Source organism: Loxodonta africana, chromosome 15 (genome assembly GCF_030014295.1).
Source record: "Loxodonta africana isolate mLoxAfr1 chromosome 15, mLoxAfr1.hap2, whole genome shotgun sequence".
Lineage (NCBI taxonomy): Eukaryota > Metazoa > Chordata > Mammalia > Proboscidea > Elephantidae > Loxodonta > Loxodonta africana.
The window spans coordinates 60,341,144-60,361,192 of record NC_087356.1 but is presented as its reverse complement, the minus strand read 5'-3'; the positions used below and the strand labels follow the sequence as shown (position 1 = coordinate 60,361,192).

The following is a 20,049-nucleotide window of genomic DNA, read 5'->3' as shown; positions in this document are numbered from 1 at the left end:
TCTATCTTTTGGAAGAATTTAAACAAAGTAGGTGTCAATTCTTCTTTTGGTAAAATATTTGACAAAATTCCCCAGTGAAACTATCTGATCCAGAAATTTTTTGTTGGGAGGTTTTTGATCACTGATTCTATCTCTTCATTTGTTATAGATCTGTTGAGATTTTCTATTTACTCTTGAGTCACTTTGGGTATTTTGTGTGTTTCCAGGAATTTGTTAATTTCATCTAAGTTGTCCAGTTTCTTGCTGTACAGTTGTTCATAATGCTCTGTCATAATTATTTTTGTTTCTGTTGGGTCAGTTGTAATGTCTCCACTTTCATTCCTTATTTTTGTTATTTACATCTTTTCTCTGTTTTTCTTTGTCATGCTAGCTAAACGTTTTCCAGTTTTATTGATCTTTTCAAAGAACCAACTTCTGGTTATGTTCATTCTCTCTATTGTTTTTCTGTTTTTGATTTCATTTATTTTTTCTCTGATTTGTTATTTCCTTTTCTTCTGGTAGGTTTGGGTTTAGTTTGCTCTTCTCTTTCTAGTTCCTCAAGATGTAGAGTTAAGATATTGATTTGAGGTCTTTTTTTTTTTTCATGTAGGCATTTATTGTTATAAGTCTCTGAGTACTGCCTTTGCTACATCTCATAAGTTTTGGTAGAGTCATCTTCATTTGACTCTGAGAAATTTGTGATTTCTCTTTTGATTTCTTCCTTGATCCATCGGCAGTATAATAGTGTGTTGTTTAATTTCCATATGTTTGTGTATTTTCCAGTTTTTTTTCCCCCTCTGTTACTGATTTCTAGCGTCAGCCTATTATGGCCCAAGAAAATGTTTGATTTCAATCTTTTTAAATTAACAAGACTTACTTTGCGACCTCACATGTGGTCTGTCCTAGAGAATGATCCATGTGCACTGGAGTAGAATGCATATTGTTTTGTTGTTGGGTAAAGTGTCTTATATAGGTCTGTCAATTCTAGTTGGTGTATAGTGTCATTCAGGTCCCTCGTTTCCTTGTTGATCTTCTTTCTAGATGTTCTGTCCAATATCAAAAGTGGTGTATTGAAGTGTTCAACTATTATTGTAGTGCTGCCTATTTTGCCTTTCAATTCTATCAGTGTTTGCTTTATATATTTAGGTGCTCCTGTGTTGAGTCAGAAATGACTTGATGGCAATGGGTTTTTTTTTTTATGTTGAGTGCATGTAAGTTTATGATTGTTAAATCTTCTTGATGAATTGACCCTTTTATCACTACATAATGTCCATCTTTGTCACTTCTAACAGATTTTATCTTAAAGGCCACTTTACCTGATATTAACATTGCCACCCCAGCTCTCTTTTAGTTATTATTTGCATGGGTTATTTTTTTCCGTCCTTTCAATTTCAATCAATTTGTGCCCTTAGGTCTAAGCTGCATCTCTTGTAAATAACACATAGTTGGAGCACATTTTTTGTTTTTACTTTTAATTCATTTTACCACTCTCTGCCATTTTATTGGAACATTTAGTCCATTTATAGTTACTGTAATTATTGATAAGAAAGGACTTACTCCTGTCATTCTGTTATTAGTTTTTTGTGTGTCTTAAGCCTTCTTTGTCTTTTTCCTTTAATACTGTCTGCTTTTGTTATTATAGTGAGCCCTTTTGGATCCCTTATTCTTTCCTTTTGTGTATTTTTTTAAAGATATTTTCTTTGTGGTTACCATGAATATTACATTTGACATCTTGCATTCATATAATACTAGGGTAAGTTGATACCACCTTAACTTCAGTAACGTACAAGAAATGCTATATCTATACCACCCCCCATTTTGTTGTTGTTATCACCAATTGCATAATTTTATCCTTGCATTTTATACATTTGTCATAAAAAAGCATAAAAAACAAAACAGAATTATCAAGCATGAATACCATATTATTAGTTCTTAAACTTGCCCATGTAGTTACCCTTACTAGAGATCTTTCTTTTTATATACAGCTTTGAGTTACTTCCTAGTATTTTTTCTCTTCCATATGCAGGACTCCCATTAGTATTTTTTGTAGGGCTGGTCTGGTGGCTGTGAACTCTCTCAGCTTCTGTTTGTCTGGGAGTCTTTTAATTTCGTCCTCATTCTTTAAGGACAGCTTCACCAGGTATAGTATTCTTGACTGATAGTTTTTCTTTCAGCGCTTTAAGTAATTGTTTCATTCTCTTCTGGGTTCCAATGTTTCTGAGGAGAAATCAGCACTTAATTTTATTGGGGATCATTTATATGTGATTGCTTCTGTCTCACTGCTTTCCGGATTCTCACTTTATCTTATTTTTTTGGAGCCTGATTGTGATATGGCTTGGTGTAAATCTCTGGATTTATCCTGCTTGGAGTTCTTTGAGCTTCTTGGATTTGTAAATTGATATTCTTCATCAGATTCAGGAAATTTTCTGTCATTATTTCTTCAAATATTCTTTCTGCCTCTTTCGCTCATCTTCTAGAATTCCCATGATGCATATATTAGATCTCTTGATATTGTCCCATAATTCCATTCAACTGTGCTCACCAGTCCTGAGCCTCTGTTCTTGTTGCTCTTCAGCCTCTGTAATTTTGATTATCTTGTCCTCTAATTCACTGATTGTTCTGCCTGATTAAATCTTTTTAAATCCTTCCGCTGTGTTTCTCATTTCAGTTATTGTCTTTTAGTTACAATATTTCTGTTTGGTTTCTTTTTATCTCTTTTTTAAATCCATATTTTGTACATGATAGCTTTCCTTATTTCTTTTTGATGTTTGTCTATATCTTCCATTAGTTCTTTGATTATGTTTAACATTGTTGTATTGTATTCTTACATTCTTTTCATAATTTAGCTTCTATAAATGCAATTTCACTCCCTTCCTCATGTTCATTTGGATGGGCCTTCGTTTCTCTTATCTTTATGTGTCTTGTGTTTACTTGTTCGGGCATTGGAATTTTCAAGGGTGTTAACTTGCTTAGTTCTGCTCAGTGTTTTGCATTTTTGCCTGTACTACTTTCTGTAAAAAGCTCTTAGGCAGGCAGAGCCTTAGGCCTTTGCTTTCCACTTTGTCTTTCTCTCTGTGGTAGCACTTTCTTCCTCCCTGATTTAATTAGGATTCAAAAGTTTGAGATCTCAGTTTTCAACTTTCAATGTCTCCTAAATACACTAGAGAACCCGCAGTGAACAGTCTGTCCACCAGAGGGCACAGACACTCAGGTGAGATGTTGTACACTAATCTGTCCACCAGAGGGTTAAGTCCTCTCTCTGGTTATTACTCCCTCCTCTGCTATTTCTGCAACCCCATTTTTAGTCAGAAAGCCCACACCAAATGAGCCCTCCTGCCAGGCTGGGTATTGCCTCCTAGTTTTCTCCAAGGCTTCCTCCCATGGCCTATGGGGGCCACTTATATCTGAGTTGGTTTTCAGGGGAAGCATGGGCAGGCTTTCCTCCATATCAGGAGTAGGAGGGGCTGGCACTCTCCCAAAGGACCCCTGAGAGATCTGTCTTGTTGATTTCAGAGCCCCAGTTGCCCTGTGGACCCCTGGTGGCACAGTGGTTAAGAGTTTGGCTACTGACCAAAAGGTCAGCAGTTCGCATTCACCAGCCATTTCTTGAAAACCCTGTGGGGCAGTTTTACTCTGTCCCGTAGGGTCACTGTGAGTTGGAATCAACTTGATGGCAACAGGTTTGGTTTGGGTTGGTTTTAATGGCCCTGTGGTGGTTGGGGGAGCAGTCTCCACTTAGGTGACCTGCCTCATGGCTCTACTGCAGGGGACCTTCTGTAGGACTTTGTAACAGTCCAGCAGCCAGCAGTTGCCAGATAGGAAAGGGGCTGGCACACCCTGTACAGACCCCTGGGGAGGCCTGCCTTGTTACTGTTAGATCCCCACCAATAGTAATATGTCAGTGTATGTAGGCTCCACTCAAGGTGCCTACTTCCTAGCACACAGCAGGCTCAGTCAGCAGTCCTCAGTGCCAACCAGAAGTAGGGCAGGCAGACCCGAACTGAACCCTAAGGAGATCCATCCTGTTGATTTCGGAGGCCAGAGCTATGGGGTGCACAGGCAGGCAATCAGAGTCCAGGCTTTGTGAACAGGCTTCACTGCAGGGGGCTTCTATAGCAATTTACAGCAGCTTTGCTGCTGACATTGGCCAGGTGGGGGAGGTTCTAGCACATTCTAAACAGACCCCCAGGGAGATCTGCCTTGTTGATTTTAGAGGAGAAACTTGGGGTCCTGTCTCTTTGCACAGGCAGGGACTGTTGGTGAGGGAAGCAGGTTCTTTTGCTGGGGTTGCTTCCCCAGTTCATGGCAGCGTGTGGCTTGTGCAGCTGGGAGGAGGGGCAAGGATGTTGAGAGAAGCAATTTTCTTGCCATATGCAGCTCATCATTGAGTTGTTGATTCTTGCCTCTCTGCCATGCCCCACTGCTGTCCTCTGCTGCCTGATTCAGAGTCCCTCAAGGCCAAGCACCGTTTTCTTGTTGTATTTCTTGTTGTATTTGTGAGGGAGGGTTGGAACAATGATCTGTTTATGCTGCCATCTTCCCAGAATCCCCCCAGTTGTGCCTGTTTTTTGAACATCATATAAATCAGCCCTGTTTTTCATCATGAGTTCAGTGTACATTTTAGTTACTGCATTTTCCATTTTTGCTGCAGACGTTATTTACATTCAGCTCTTCCTGTTCCCAATAAAGTTAATAGTAGCTGTTGTTCTTCCCCTCCCCAAATTTATAGCACCTGCCATCGAGTGACTAGTCTCTGTTTTTCTCTTCCCCATTAACTCTGTGTGAGATTATGACCATGAGGAGCATCCCGGGGAGCACTCTTGCCTCCATGATGTTGCCTCTCCTAAGGAGAAAATTGGCATAAAAAGCCTCCCACTCTCCAGGATGTATAGCCAAACTTTGCTCTTGAGTGCACATTCAGCATACATATTTTTCTGAATTCTTGGTGGCAAAGAGGGGCAGGACACTTGGCTCTCGCCTAGCAGTACAGCTCTCCTGGGCTGCCCCATGGAGCACTTGGGTGGGGAGCAGCTGCTGGCAGTGGGCACTGTGCTTGGGGCTGCCTCCAAGAGGAGTGACAGGGTCCCCGCTGGGTGATGGCCTTCTTCTCTTCTCTCTCACAGAGCTTTGCCCTCCGAATGCCAGATGCTCCTCTTCTCAGCAACCTTTGAGGACTCTGTGTGGCAATTTGCTGAGCGAATTATTCCCGACCCCAATGTCATCAAGTTACGCAAAGAGGAGCTGACCCTGAACAACATCCGACAGTATTATGTGTTGTGTGAGAACAGGAAAGACAAATACCAAGCCCTGTGCAACATTTACGGCGGCATCACCATTGGCCAGGCCATTATCTTCTGCCAGGTAAACTGTGCTGAGATTTCTTTCCATCATGCTAGGTCACTACAGGCAGAGGTAGGGGGTCCATAGAAGTAATAAGTGACATATAGCCAGTGCCATATCGTTCAGCACGTTTTATATGCTATGTAGCTTAATCTTCAGAACAGCTCTGAATAGGAATTATCCATATTTTATGGGTGAAACTTAGAAAGATTAAGTAATGGAATAAATAGCATCTTCAATATGATGTTCAATAGTGAGCATCCTTGTCTTAATCCTTATTTTAAAGGGACTGTGTCTTAGTCTTCTGGTGCTACTGTAATAGAAATACCACAAGTGGGTGGTTTTAAAGAACAGGAATTTATTTCCTCAAAGTTCCTGAGGCTAGAAGTCTGATTTCAGCGCACTGGCTCTAGGGGAAGGCTCTGTGTCTGCTCTGGGGGAAAATCCTTGTCTTAGCGTCTCTAGCTCTTGGGGATCTCCTCGTGACTCTATCTTTCCCCCATTTGTTCTTCTTTCTGTGTGTAATCTGCCCTTTTTATAGCTCAAAAGTCATTAGAATTAAGATAGACCCTACACTGATTAACATAACAAAGAAAACCCTATTCTCAACTGGAATTGCATCCATGGGTATAGAAGTTAGGATTTCAACACATATTTTGGAGGGACACAATTCAATCCGTAATAGACTGCTTCTAACATTTCCCCATGTAGGTTAATATTTATCGTAGGGTTTTTATGGATATCCATTACTGTGTTAACAATGTTTACTTCTACTCCTAACTATTAGTAAAGTAGCTACCTAGGTACTCACTATTACTATCACTCTACCTTTATTTTCTGTATATCATTTATTTCTGGCATTTTTTGTGTAAAATTCAGCTCTATTGCTGACTAGCTACATAACCCTGGGCAAGTTAATATTTTAAGCTTTGGGTCTTTTAAAAATTTTTTTAAATGAAATCAGGTAGCTACTTCATTAAATTGTTGTGAAAAGCAAATGACTGTGATGCATGTGAAGATTTTAGCAAGGTGCCTGGTATATCAGCAGCACTCTAAGAGTGTCTCTTCTCATCATTGCATTGTTTCCTTTTGTAGCCCCATGCGAGGTAGGTAGACCATCCTGATTATCTTCATTTCAAGGTGAGGAAGGCAAAGCTCTGACAGGCTGACAGAACGTGTGCCTTAGAAGCACAGGGGAGGGAGAATTCCAGGCCACATATCCCAAGGGTCCTCAAGGACAGCGGGGGAGGTGAAGCACACATGCCTCTGCAGCCTCCCCTAGTCCTCCTCCACGCTCTGCAGGCAGGAGCACCTGCAGGCACAGCTGATCGGCTTTAACTTGTGCTGCTGGATGGCGTTTGCTTTTTCTCATAGACTCGCCGAAATGCCAAGTGGTTGACTGTGGAGATGATGCAGGATGGACACCAAGTCTCCTTGTTAAGTGGGGAGCTGACCGTGGACCAGCGTGCAGCCATCATTCAGAGGTTTCGGGATGGGAAGGAGAAAGTTCTTATAACGACCAATGTCTGTGCTCGAGGTGTGTGTTTAAAGTTAGGTTTATTGAGGTATAGTATACAGAGGATAATATTCACTCTTTTTGAGTGTATAGTTCAATGAGTTTTGATAAATGTATACAATCACGTAACCACCGCCATAATCAAAATTCAGAACCTTTCCATCTCCCCAAAATGTTTCCACGTGCTCCTTTGCAGTCAGTGTCCTCCTCCCATCACTTGGCCCCTGGTGGCTCCTGATCTGATTTCTGTCTCTATGGTTTTGTCTCTTCCAGAATGCCATATAAATTCAATCATACAGTAGGTGGCCTTTTGGAACTGACTTATTCCACTTAACTTAATGCTTTTGAGATTCATCGGTATTGTTACATGCACCAGTATGTTCCTCTTCATTCCTGAGTGGTATTTTGTTGAGTGGTTGTACAACAATTTGTTCATCCATTTACCAGTTGATGGGTATTTGCATTGTTTCCAGTTTGGGGCTATTTTGAATAAAGCCATAATAAACATTGATGTATAGGTTTTTGTGTAGAAATAGGTTTTCATATCTCTTGGGTAAATACCTGGGAAATTCAGTGGGTCATTTGGTATGTGTATGTTAATTTTATAAGAAACTACAAAGCTGTTTTCCAAAGTGGCTGCACCGTTTTATGTTCCCAGCAGCAACATGAGAAAATTCCAGTTGCTCTACATCTTTGCCAGCAATTGGTATTATCAGTATTTTTTATTTTAGGCATTCTAGTAGTGTGTAGTGGCTTCTTATTATAGTGACTAATAATGTTGAACATCTCTGAGGTGTTTTCAATTTTAAAGCTATTGATTACTGAGGGAAAATTTTTTTTTAAGAGAAGAGCCTTTTCACTTTCTTCATGCTTCCTATATCCTTGCCTAGACCCTATACTCTAACCATGTTTCCCAATTAATTCTCAGTTCAGCAGATAGAACTGAGAACGTGCCATGTTAGCAGTGAATGCTGAGTACAGCACTTTACGAAAGGAGCCTGAAAAGGGATGAGGTCTCTTCTCCTCAGGAGCTCATCACCTAGGCTCTTGACTCTCTAGATGAACAATGTCCAATAGAATTTTCTGCAGTGATGGAGATGGTCTCTTCTGCCCTGTCCACCTGTTAGCTACTAGCCAGATGTGGCTGTTGAGCACTAGAAATGTGACAAGTGCAACTGAGGCACTGAATTTTTTCATTTTAATTTAAACAGCCCCATGGGGCTAGTGGTTGCCATGTTGGACAGCACATCTCTAGACCCCAGAAGAAAGAGGGCACAAGAAGCTCCAGAGTAAAGGCAAAGAGCAAGGAGGGCTAGGATCATGACCCAGCCAGCTCGTTAATGGGAGGATGGAAGGCACCGGGGATCACAGAAGTCTTCCTAGGCAACCTTAGACTTGAAAGGGTTTGAAGGAAGGGTAACAATTCAGTTGGACGAGAATTTACAGCATGTTTGGGAAACGATAAGACCTTGTGACTACAGCATTCAGTTCGTGGGTTAGAAGATGATGCTTTAGGTGGTTAAAGGTCTTAAATTGTTTGCGTTTCATCCCATGCAATTGGGGCAGTTATGTTGTGAATTCAGGTGCTCTGGATGTAGCTATGGTAGCTGTCATGGGAGTGATCAGAGGAGTGGGAAAAGACATGGGGGGAAGCCAGTCTGGAGGTTGTTGTACCAGTTGAGGCTACGATGCAGAAGACCTGACTAGAACAATGGCTGTGTAATGAGCAAAGCTGGGACACTGTGATGGGTAAGGAGACGGAAGATTAAGGATGTCTGCTGTGGACTTAGCACAGCAGGAGCAGAGAGGAGTGGTGGCTCTGTGGGCTTGGTGAGTGCTCCTCCCCACCACCCACACACACCATAAACGCACACACACAAGCACACATACACATGTGTGCACACATACGTGCACACATGCAAACATAGGTACACACGCGCACACTCTTTGTGCATATTTAAACTTCTCTGGAATTAACCTGTGCCAATGCTCTTACGTAGCACCATAGACACACTGTGGAAGCAGATTGCCTGGCCGAGGTGCCTGTTTCAATTATTCGAAGCCAGGTTTGATTTATAAATTGTTTCTGTAAAATAAGAATTCCCTCAGTAAGTGTGGCCCTTGAGTAGCTGTGTCCTAAGGAAAAAGCTCCAGGACCCTGTGGTGTTTTGCCTCTTCTAGGGATTGACGTGAAGCAGGTCACGATTGTTGTGAACTTTGACCTCCCTGTAAACCAAGCAGAGGAGCCAGACTACGAGACCTACCTCCACCGCATAGGGCGGACGGGACGCTTTGGGAAAAAAGGCCTTGCCTTCAACATGATTGAAGTGGATAAGCTTCCCCTGCTGATGAAAATCCAGGATCACTTCAGTAAGTAGCACAGCCTCCACAGTGTAAACTGTAGACGTGCTCTGCTGGCAGGGTGGTGATGTGGATCATGGAGCTCGAGTCCAGAGGCCTGTGGTTCTGTGGAGTCACAGGACTGAGTCCCTCATGTGAGACAGTTGAGGAAATAATTCTTAATTGGTTTTAAAGAAAATTTCAAAAAATTAAGTGTAATTAATATGAGCTCAGACTTCTATGCTACATCTCATTCTGTGATCTGGAGATTTTCATGTGCTAGGAGGAGCGATCCTAGTCAAGTAAGTTTTTTCTTAGAGCTGTATGACCATTGTAGACCCTGTGTTGCCAGAAGTTCTTATCTACTCATCCCCCTGCATGGAGCAGCCCTCCTGTGAAGCATTTTGGGAGCTGGCTGGTTCCCAAAGAACAGGTTTAGGTGGTACTGTTGTGTTTCTCCAAGTTCCTCTGGGAATAAAGTTCCATTATATTTATCTGTCCATCCATCCAGCATTTATTTAGCTTTCATAATGCACGGTGTTCATAAAGAAAATTAAGATACCACCTCTGCTTTTAAGGCACAAACAGTCTAACCAGGGAGAAGGTGGTAGCTCTAACATGTAACAGTTTGTGCAAAACTAGAGACATAGACAATACTAAGGAAACACAGGACAGCTGTGTCACCTCAAATTCGAGTCTCACTTAGGGTGATTCAGTGAGAGCTCTCCAGCAGGATTAGGTCATTTCAGGCAGAAAGAATAAGGGAAGACAAGGCACAGAAGTGAGCCAGTGAGGCGTTGCCTGTGTGCAGGTAAAGATGGGGGAATGCCTTTGCACATTACGTGAAGTAGAATTGCCTGTGGCCTCCTTTCAGAGGTACTTCAGAGTTCGCCTCTTCCCCGGTCTGTTCAGTTTAAAGGGAAGAGGACAACCCTAATCACAGCAATAAAATCCTTGGAGAGTGTGTTCTGGCCCCAGTGCCCTCTTTTACACTTCCCTCCCTCTTGCCCCGCCCTCCCAAATAGCAGAGTCCTCATTTCTCAAGCTGTCTGCTGTCGTCTTGCTCAAGCTGTCTTCTGGCCTTCTGGCCTCCGATTAAACAAGGCAGGAACAAGGCAGGCTCTGCTGACCTGCCAGGGCCTCTGGACGGGCAGGCTGCACTCTGATGGAAATGTGAAGGGATGTCCACTTCTCAAAGTGGACCAAAGGCCACAGATATGCCAGAGACCTGGGGTGGAGGAACACATGAATGACTCCAAATAGATCCCTGATTTTCCCTTTTAGGACACTGGTACTTCACCTTTGTTGAAAGCTGTGGACCCTCTCCCCAGGAGAATGCATGCAGGCATCTATATGCCTTCTGGAAGATAATTGTCAAAGCTTCACAGACTGATCTTGGGCTCTCCATGAATAGGTCAAGCACCACTATTTTAGGATAACTGAAGACGGGGGAGGAGGGGAGAGGGCACAAATAAGGCCTGCTGTTGCTATGAGAACAGCCTACGGACCTAGTCTTGGGAAGTGACCCTACTCCCACTTCATTCCCCTGACTCAGCCAGGCCCTTTCCCTGGCTTCTCTCTTTCACCCAGCCCTTTTCTGCCTCAGGTATGTGTGTCCCTTGTCTGGCACATTTAATGTTATTTAATGTTATTTTAGTTAGTGGAGGTCTGTTGTCTTAGTGCCATCCCTTCCTTATCTAGAGAGCATTCCTATCTCAAGGCTTCCTCAAGGTGTCACAGAAACATATATTTTCAAAGGCGTCACTGTCTTCAGAAATTCAGAGTTGTGTGGAATGAAGTTCTGTTTAGGTCCTGGGATAATTCTCACCCTTTTTCTTTTATTCTTTCAGACAGCAATATTAAGCAACTTGACCCTGAAGACATGGATGAAATCGAAAAGATTGAATATTGAAGAGAGACCTTTATCATTGTGAACTGTCCTAGTTTATGGGAAAAATGTCCCAGTGGGTTTTGAAGGTAATTTTTTGTGTTGAGCCTCTTTCAACATGAAACTACCACCTCTGGCAAAATAAAAGTTGTGGTAGCCTTAGTTTTAAGACCCTAGGTCTTTTTGACGTTAAATTGATGTTAAACTCATGATACTTTTGAATAAAAAAGCAAGGTTGTTTCTTATTTCTCATCTTTTTGAAGGTAAACATCTTTGCATGGGCTGCTGAGATGTTTTTGGATTCAGTTTGTGTAGTCTGAGATCTGAGTATTCCTGTGAACATCTCACAGTGCCACAAGATGGCAGTAGAGCCACACCGTTTTTGGAATTTGAGCTGGTGCAGGGCAAATGAAAACGCCACAGGCCTTCAGTCCTCACTCACAGGTGCCATACTGACAGCCATGACGTCTTTCCTTCCCTCATCCCCCTCCCTCCCTCCTTCTGTGTGTGTGTGTGTATGTGTGTACACACACACACCACATTCGTAGGTGAGGGTGCAGGGCAAAACTGTTAAACAGTGAAACATTTTGCTTTTCTTTAATGTTTCCAGTGACATACAGAACTTCAAAATAGTTTTCTATTTTGCTTCTTAATATCTTCAAGTTAGAGGAGGCATAGTCCATCAGTTATCTAGTAAAAAAATAAAGTAGCCTCTGGCATTTCTTTAAAACAGGCAGGGGGAGATGGGAATCCAACTTGTCCTATTAAACTAACACTTCAGAGAGCCAAAGGTTGTGCTTTTAAGAACTTAAAGGTATATCTGAGCATTCTGGATGTTTTCTGGAAAACCCTTTGAGATGCTTTTCATTTCTCACATTTGCCACTCAGAAGTGAACCAGAGAGCCTGAGAAAACACGGTAAATCGATACTCTCCCAGAAAGCCATGCAGGTGTTGCAGCCATACCAGAGCCCAGGTTACAGCTCTGCCGCACCAGGCCACCAGCAGCAGCAGCCTCAGGGCACACCCCGTCCCCCATGGGTGGTTGTCCCTGCTTCTCTGTGGTGACATTCCACCTGCATTTTGCCCTGCCTCTGTTTTATCCCCAAGTGTAGGGTTCAGACAGACACTCCTGTCATCTACCTTCCACATTCCACAGCAGAGATTTATCACGCACCCTTTGTGCAAAACACTGTGGAAATGGAAGGGAATGAGAAATTGCAGTCATCTCGGGGTGCAGAGTCTGATGGCAGCCTGTGCTATGGGACGGTGGGCACATTGCTGGTATAGCACTGGGGGGCCCCAACACCACCTAGACTGGCTGCCCTGAGGAGAGGACACATAGATCTCCTTTTTTTGTATGATTTACTTTATTTTTGTTGTTGTTGTCGAGAATATACACAGCAGAACATGCACCCATCCAACCGTTTCTACATGTTCCCGTCAGTGACACAGTTTACATTCTTCGCGTTGTGCAACCATCCTTACCCTCCTTTTCCAAGTTGTTCCTTACCCGTGGCTCACTGCTCCCTAAGTTTTCTATCTAATCTTTCAAGTTGTTGTCAATTTGATCTCATGTAGATAGATCTTAAAAGAGCATAATGCTCAAGGCAGATATTCTTTACTAGTTATATCTCCTTTTTATAAGAGAGAAATATGTATTCTCCTTATATGCAGTGTCCCTGGGTGGGGCAAACCATTAAATGCTAAGCTGCTAGCAGAAAGCTTGTACCATCCAGAGGCCACCCAGAGGCACCTTGGGGGGAAAAGTCCTGGTGATCTACTTCCAAAACATCAGCCACTGAAAACCCTGTGGTGCACAGCTCTACTCTGACACACATGGGGTCCCCATGGGTCAGAGTTGACAGCAGCTGGTTTGGTTTTGCTTTGGTTTTTCATTATGTACTTAGTTCCACCTTGTAGTTACCTAACGCAGGTCCACTGGGCCAGGGTTTCAAACCCAGCTCATCACCAGAATTACCTGGAGAACTTGGAAAACAAATTTCCAAATTCCTCTACAGACAACCAGACTGTCTGAGGGTAGAGCCCAGGAAGACACACTTGTGTAAAAGAGCTGGAAGCATAGGTAAAGCAGTAGGTATTAATATCCACTGTCTCAGGGAGGCCACACCGAGGCAAAGAGGTCCTCAGAGATAGAACATGTAAAAAGTGGGGCTCCCACTGCTGAATTGCCACTCTGGTTTTGGGGTGCAAAACCTGTTTTTATAGTTTGCAGTTCTTATATTAGCCTTGCCTCGCTGGACTGTAATATTGTGATCAGCCTTGTTTTCACTCACTGCCGAGACCCTAACACAGTGCCGAGCACATAATAGGCACTCAATAAATGTTTGTTCTTGTTGAGTATTTTTCTTTGTTGTTTCCTCATTCACTAACACATTTTTCCTAGATGTTTTCCATCCTAGTTTTGAACCCCAGTTTTATGGCACAGGCTGAATAAACATAGGCAGTGAGTGTATCACGATATTTTATGCTCTCTTACTGTTTAAGAACTGAGTTGGACTTTCTACCATACTCAACGCAGCCTTGGGGTGTCCTTAATAAAACCTTAACCACTTCCCTTTCTGGTTCAGATCTCTGATAAAAGTTCTACAGTTACCCTCACAAGTGTCTCCAATAATTTCCATTTGGCAACTGTTCTCTTTATTTATTTTTAAATCAAACCAAGCTGTTAACAAGAGGGTGAAAAATTAATATACATATAGTACAAAGTATTCAATTAAACTTATACAAAAGCAATCTAAAAAGTCATTAGTGCAAATCCATTCTTGAGAACAAATAACTGGTGAGACTCCATAGCTGGTTCTTAGTCCACCTTCAGCTTACACAGACCCATACTAAGGATACAGTTATCAGAAGCTGGAAAGTAATAGAATCCTGGATTTTTTTTTTTTTTTAGTGGAATATCCATAGTCTTCTCCATGATGGTCTCTTTCCCTTGAAACTGTTCTTCTCAAGACAAATGTAGAGGCAGGCCCAAGATGCTCTCAGGCACCAGAAGAAAGGAAATAATAAAGATTAGGGCAGAAATAAATGAAATAGAGAATAGAAAAACAATTGAAAGAGTCAACAAGACCAAAAGTTGGTTCTTTGAGAAGATCAACAAAATCAACAAACTATTGGCCAAATTGACAAAAGAAAAACAGGAGAGGAAGCAAATAACCTGAATAAGAAATGAGATGGGCAATATCACAACAGACCCAACTGAAATAAAAAGGGTCAAAATAGAATACCATGAAAAATTGTACTCCAACAAATTTGAAAACCTAGAAGAAAAGGGCAAATTTCTAGAAACACACTACCTACCTAAACTAACACAAACCGAGGTAGAAAAACTAAATAAACGCATAACAAAAGAAGAGATTGAAGAGGTATTTTTAAAAAAGAAAGAAAAAAAAACTTACAACAACAAAAAGCCCTGGCCCAGACGGCTTCACTGGAGAATTCTACCAAATTTTCAGAGAAGAGTTAACACCAGTACTACTAAAGGTATTAAAAAAAAAAAAAAAGGTATTACAGAGGATAAAAAAGGAAGGAATACCCTCAAAGTCATTCTATGAAGCCAGCGTGACTCTGATACCAAAGCCGGGCAAAGACACCACAAAAAGAAAATTACAGACCAATATCCCCCCATGAACATAAAAGCAAAAATCCTCAACGAAATTCTGGCCAATAGAATTCAACAGCATATCAAAAAAATAATTCATCATGACCAAGTGGGGTTCATACCAGGTATGAAGGGATGGTTCAACATTAGAAAATCAAACAACGTAATCCATCACGTAAATAAAAGAACCACATGATTTTATCAATTGATGCAGAAAAGGCATTTGATGAAGTCCAACACCCGTTCATGATAAAAACCCTCAGCAAAATAGGAACAGAAGGAAAATTCCTTAACATAATACAAGGCATTTATACAAAGCCAACAGCCAACATCATTCTAAACAGAGACTGAAAGCATTTCCTGTGAGAACAGAAACCAGACAAGGATGCCCTTCATCACCGCTCTTATTCAACATTGTGCTGGAGGTCCTAGCCAGAGCAATAAGGCAAGAAAAAGAAATAAAGGGCATCCAGTCTAAAAGTATCAGGATACAAAATAAACATATGAAAATCAGTTGGATTCCTCTACAACAACAAAAAAAACTTTGAAACGGAAATCACCAAATCAATACCATTTATAATAGCCTCGAAAAAGATAAAGTACTTTAGATGTAACCAGAGACGTGAAAGACCTACACAAAGAAAACCACAAAGTACTACTGCTAGAAACCAAAAGAGACCTACATAAGTGGAAAAACATACCTTGCTCATGCATAGGAAGACTCAACATTGTGAAAATGTCAACTCTACCCAAAGGAATCTACAGATACAATGCAATCTCCATCCAAATTCCAATGGCATTTTTTAATGAGACGGAGAAACAAATCAACTTTATATGGGAAGGGAAGAGGCCCCAGATAAGTAAAGCATTACTAAAGAAGAAGAACAAAGTGGGAGGCCTCGGACTACCTGATTTTAGAACCTATTATACTGCCATCGTAGTCAAAATAACCTGGTACTGGTACAACAGACATATAGATCAGTGGAACAGAATTGGGAACCTAGATGTAAATCCATCCACCTATGAGCAGCTGATATTTGACAAAGGTCCAACGTCTGTTAACTGGGGAAAAGACAGTCTCTTTAACAAATGGTGCTGACGTAAGTGGATATCCATCTGCAAAAAAAATGAAACAAGACCCATACCTCACACTATGCACAAAAACTAACTCAAAATGGCTCAAAGACCTTAATATAAAATCTAAAATGATAAAGATCATGGAAGAAAAAACAGGAACAATGCTAGGGGTCATAATACATGGCATAAATACTATACGAACCATATCTAAAAATATACAAACACCAGAAGAGAAACTAGATAACCGGGAGCTCCTAAAAATCAAACACTTATGCCCATCCAAAGACTTCACCACAAGAGTAAAAAGACAACCTACACACTGGGAAGAAAAATTTGGCTATGACACATCCAATAAGGGTCTAATCTCTAAAATCTACAAGATAGAGCAACACCTCAACAACAAAAAGACAAAAAACCCAATTAAAATATGGACAAAGGAATATGAACTGACACTTCACCAAAGTAAACATTAAGGTGACACATGAGGAAGTGCCCATGATCATTAACCATTAGAGAAATGCAAATCAAAACTGCAACAAGATACCATCTCACCCCAGCAAGGGTGGCACAAGTCCAGAAAACACAAAGTAACAAATGTTGGAGAGGCAGTGGAGAGATTGGAACTCTTACGCGCTGCTGGTGGGAATGCAAAATGACACAACCACTTTGGAAAATGATAACAGCACTTCCTTAAAAATCTAGAAATAGAACTACCATAGGATCCAGCCATCTCACTCTTGGGAATATACCCAAGGGAAGTAAGAGCCATCACATGAATAGACATATGCACACCCATGTTCATTGCGGCACTATTCACAAGAGCAAGAAAAAGGAAACAACCTAAATGCCTATCAACAGATGAATGGATAAAGAAATTCTGGTACATACACACAGTGGAATACTGTGCAATGATAAAGAACAATGAAGAATCTGCAAAGCATCTCACAATGTGGGTGAATCCGGAGGGCATTATGCCGAGTGAAATAAGTCAGTCATAAAAGGAGAAGTATTGTATGAGACCACTATTATAGGAACTTAAGAAAAGGTTTAAACACAGAAAAAAGCATTCTTTCATGGTTAATGAGGGTGGGGAAATAGAGGGAAGGGAATTCACTAACTAGATAGTAGACAAGGATCAACTTTGCTAAAGGGAAGGACAACACACAATACAGGGGAAGTCAGCACAACTAGACCAAAGCAAAAGCAAAGCAGTTTCCTGGACACATCCACTTTGAGGGACAGAGTAGCTGGGGACATAGTTTCGGGGGACATCTAGGTCAATTGGCATAACAGAGTTTATAAAGAAAATGTTCTTCATCCCACTTTGGTGAGTCGCGCCTGGGGTCTTAAAAGCTTTCTAGTAGCCCTCTAAGATACATCAATTGGTCCCATCCCGCTTGGAGCAAAGGAGAATGAAGAAAACCAAAGACACAAGGAAAATACTAGCCCGCAGGACTAACAGACCAAATAAAGCAGAGACTCCACCAGCCTGAAACCAGAAGAACTAGATGGTGCCTGGCTACGACTAATGACCGCCCTGACAGGAAACAATAGAGAGTCCCAGGCAGAGCAGGAGAAAAATGTAGAACAGAACTCAAATTCAGATAAAAAGACCAAACAATGATCTGGCAGAGACTGAAGGAACCCCCAAAACTATGGCCCCAGACACACTGTTAACCTAGAACTGAAACCATTCCCGAAGTACACTCTTCACACAAAGGTTAGACAGGACTATAAAACAAAAATAATGATAATACAAGTGAGGCATGTGCTTTTTAGTTCAATCAGATATACGATACCAAATGGGCAGTCCATGTCCAAAAGCAGGATGAGAAGGCAGGACAGGACAGGAACTTCTCGAATAGACACAAGGAACCGAGGGTGGAAAGGGGGAGTGTGCTGTCACATTGTGGGGATTGCAACTAATGTCACAAAACAATATGTGTATAAATTTTTGTATGAGAAATTAACTTGAGCTTTAAACTTTCACCTAAAGCACAATAAAAAAAAAAAGAAAGAAGAAAAAATATATAAATGTAATGCATTCTTACAGGGTCTGTAAAAGCAGACATTGTTCTGCCTTTCCCTCTGCCTGCACCCCCTCAAATCCTTTTTCTTGCCACCTTGGAGACAGCAAAGCCATCCTGTTGTCTGCAGGCATCACAGCTGTCTTAACCCTAACTGTCCAGTTTGGTGAGCCAACAGACCCAAAGCTGTCTTGCAGGGTGCAACTCCTTGCCCTGAACTAGAAGGGTCTGACCAAGGTCATCTCTCTCAGTGCCTGCCTGAGGAAGAGGTAAATGAGAAGCAAGAAATAACCAGAAGATTTCAGTGCATCTGTGAGCCGGGCTTATCAGCTGTGTATTACTTGGCAGCAAATATTGAACCAAATACGTTAGGTTGATCTTGGCCAGCTCAGTGCTGTTAGAGACTCGTGATTGCATTGAGCAGGACTGTGATGTCTAGTGGGGGCTGCAAGGGAGCACCTTGCTGAGGGCCCGGCTGCTGTGATGTGAGGTGCTGGGTCTCAGGCAACTGTTAATAATAGGAAAGACAAATGCACTGGTCACCATCCGGGAGGGTGTCTGGCAGATCCTTCTCAAGAGACATAATTGCTTTTGGTCATGAGAAAGTGTTGATCCTCCTCAGCAAAGCAGGGTCCCTGTGAAAGCTGTTGGCAGTCTCTGTGCCTGTGATCAACAGTGGAAAATTGGAAAGGACTGCTAGGGGATGAACAGTGCCTTTCCAGACATGGGGAGAGAAGAGCTGGTTAGTGCAAGCCTTGATTTTGCTCAGCCTCCTTCCTGTCAATTAAAATCAGGGCCTAGATCAGAAAGAGGGCCTAGGCAGAGGCAACACTGCTGTTAGGATAGGAGCTGAAATGGGAGTCCAGAGTAAGCCCCTCCATTTGGGCCTGTACTTTTGCCCTCTGAGCCAGAGGGGCTCTCTGCTCCCCTGCTGTTGTAGGGAGCCCATGCATGCCAATCCAAAATGGTGCCAGGGGCTCAGCAGGTGGCCATATATTAGTTTTACCAAGGAATTAACAGAAGAGTTGTTGCTGTTAGTTGCCACTAAGTAGGCTCCAACTCATGGCAACCTTATGTATAACAGAACTAAACACTGCCTGGTCCTATGCCATCCTCACAATTGTTGTTTGAGCCTATTGTTGCAGCCACTGTGTCAGTCCATCTTCTTGAGGCTGTCCCTCTTTTTGCTGACCCTCTACCATGCATGATGTCCTTCTTCAGGAACTGGTCACTCCTGATGACACGTCCAAAATGAGACAGAAAAGTCAGATCCACTTAAATTCTAGCCCCTTACTCCAACTCTCCACCACCTTCAAAGAATACTGGTGTATATTAAAGACCCTGATATCACTGTTGAAACCCTGGTGGCATAGTGGTTAAGAGCTACAGCTGCTAACCAAAAGGTCAGCAGTTTGAATCCACCAGGTGCTCCTTGGAAACTCTATGGCGCAATTCTATTCTGTCCTATAGGGTCGCTATGAGTCGGAATCAAGTCAATGACAACGGGTTTGTTTTTGGTTTTTATAGTACATGTAATACGTAATTACATTTATTTGAAACATTGAAACATTTTTTATGCTGCCACTTAGTCTTTGGAAATTATTGCTTAAAAATAATTGACCAGATTACTTTAACAGGTGACTATAATACAATGCATTAACTATCATTTGTTGAACATGTATGTGGTATCCAGTTTTCAATATTATAATTATAAATAATGCTGCAGTAAACATCCTTATGCCCATTAGTTTTAATTATTTCTTAGATCTAGAGACCTTTGAGTACCAGGTCAAAATATAGAAGCATTTTTATGGCCCTTGATATATAATGTCAAATTGCTTCCAAAAGAGTTATGAGTGTACTAATTTACATTGCCCATTAACAGAGTAGAAGTCACTTTCACCTCACCTTGCCAGCAAAGGATATTTTCATTTTGAAAAGCTTGGTAACTTTTTTAGTTTATGTTTCTTTTAGTACAAACAAGATTGAGAATTTTTTGTGTGTGTGACTCATTGTTTGAAAAACATCTGTAGAGCCTTTTGCCCACTTACTTTATTTGGTCTCAGTGTTTTCCTTATGAGTGTGTGTGAAATGTATGTGTGAATTGATTTTTCCAAATAAAATAAAGTTATTGATCTTTTTTTTACTGAAAATATATTTCCCCAGCCTCTTTATTTCAATTATGGCTTTTTTCACACAGAATAATTTTTGTCGTGAAATATATTTCTTTTGCGATTTTTACCTACTCCCTCTAGAATG

The 20,049-nt window shown here is 41.6% G+C and overlaps 1 protein-coding gene across 1 annotated transcript in view; it reads left to right on the top strand.

The window, feature by feature from the left end:
* DDX25 (DEAD-box helicase 25) overlaps positions 1-11,106 on the top strand; it is a 32,585-nt gene extending 21,479 nt beyond the window's left edge. The window contains exons 6-9 of the mRNA XM_064268891.1: positions 5,103-5,340; positions 6,694-6,856; positions 9,017-9,205; positions 11,026-11,106. Coding sequence (XP_064124961.1) covers positions 5,103-5,340; positions 6,694-6,856; positions 9,017-9,205; positions 11,026-11,087 — 652 coding nt within the window. The 3' untranslated portion in view covers positions 11,088-11,106. The remainder of the gene's footprint in view (positions 1-5,102; positions 5,341-6,693; positions 6,857-9,016; positions 9,206-11,025) is intronic.
* The last annotated feature ends 8,943 nt before the right edge of the window (positions 11,107-20,049 follow it).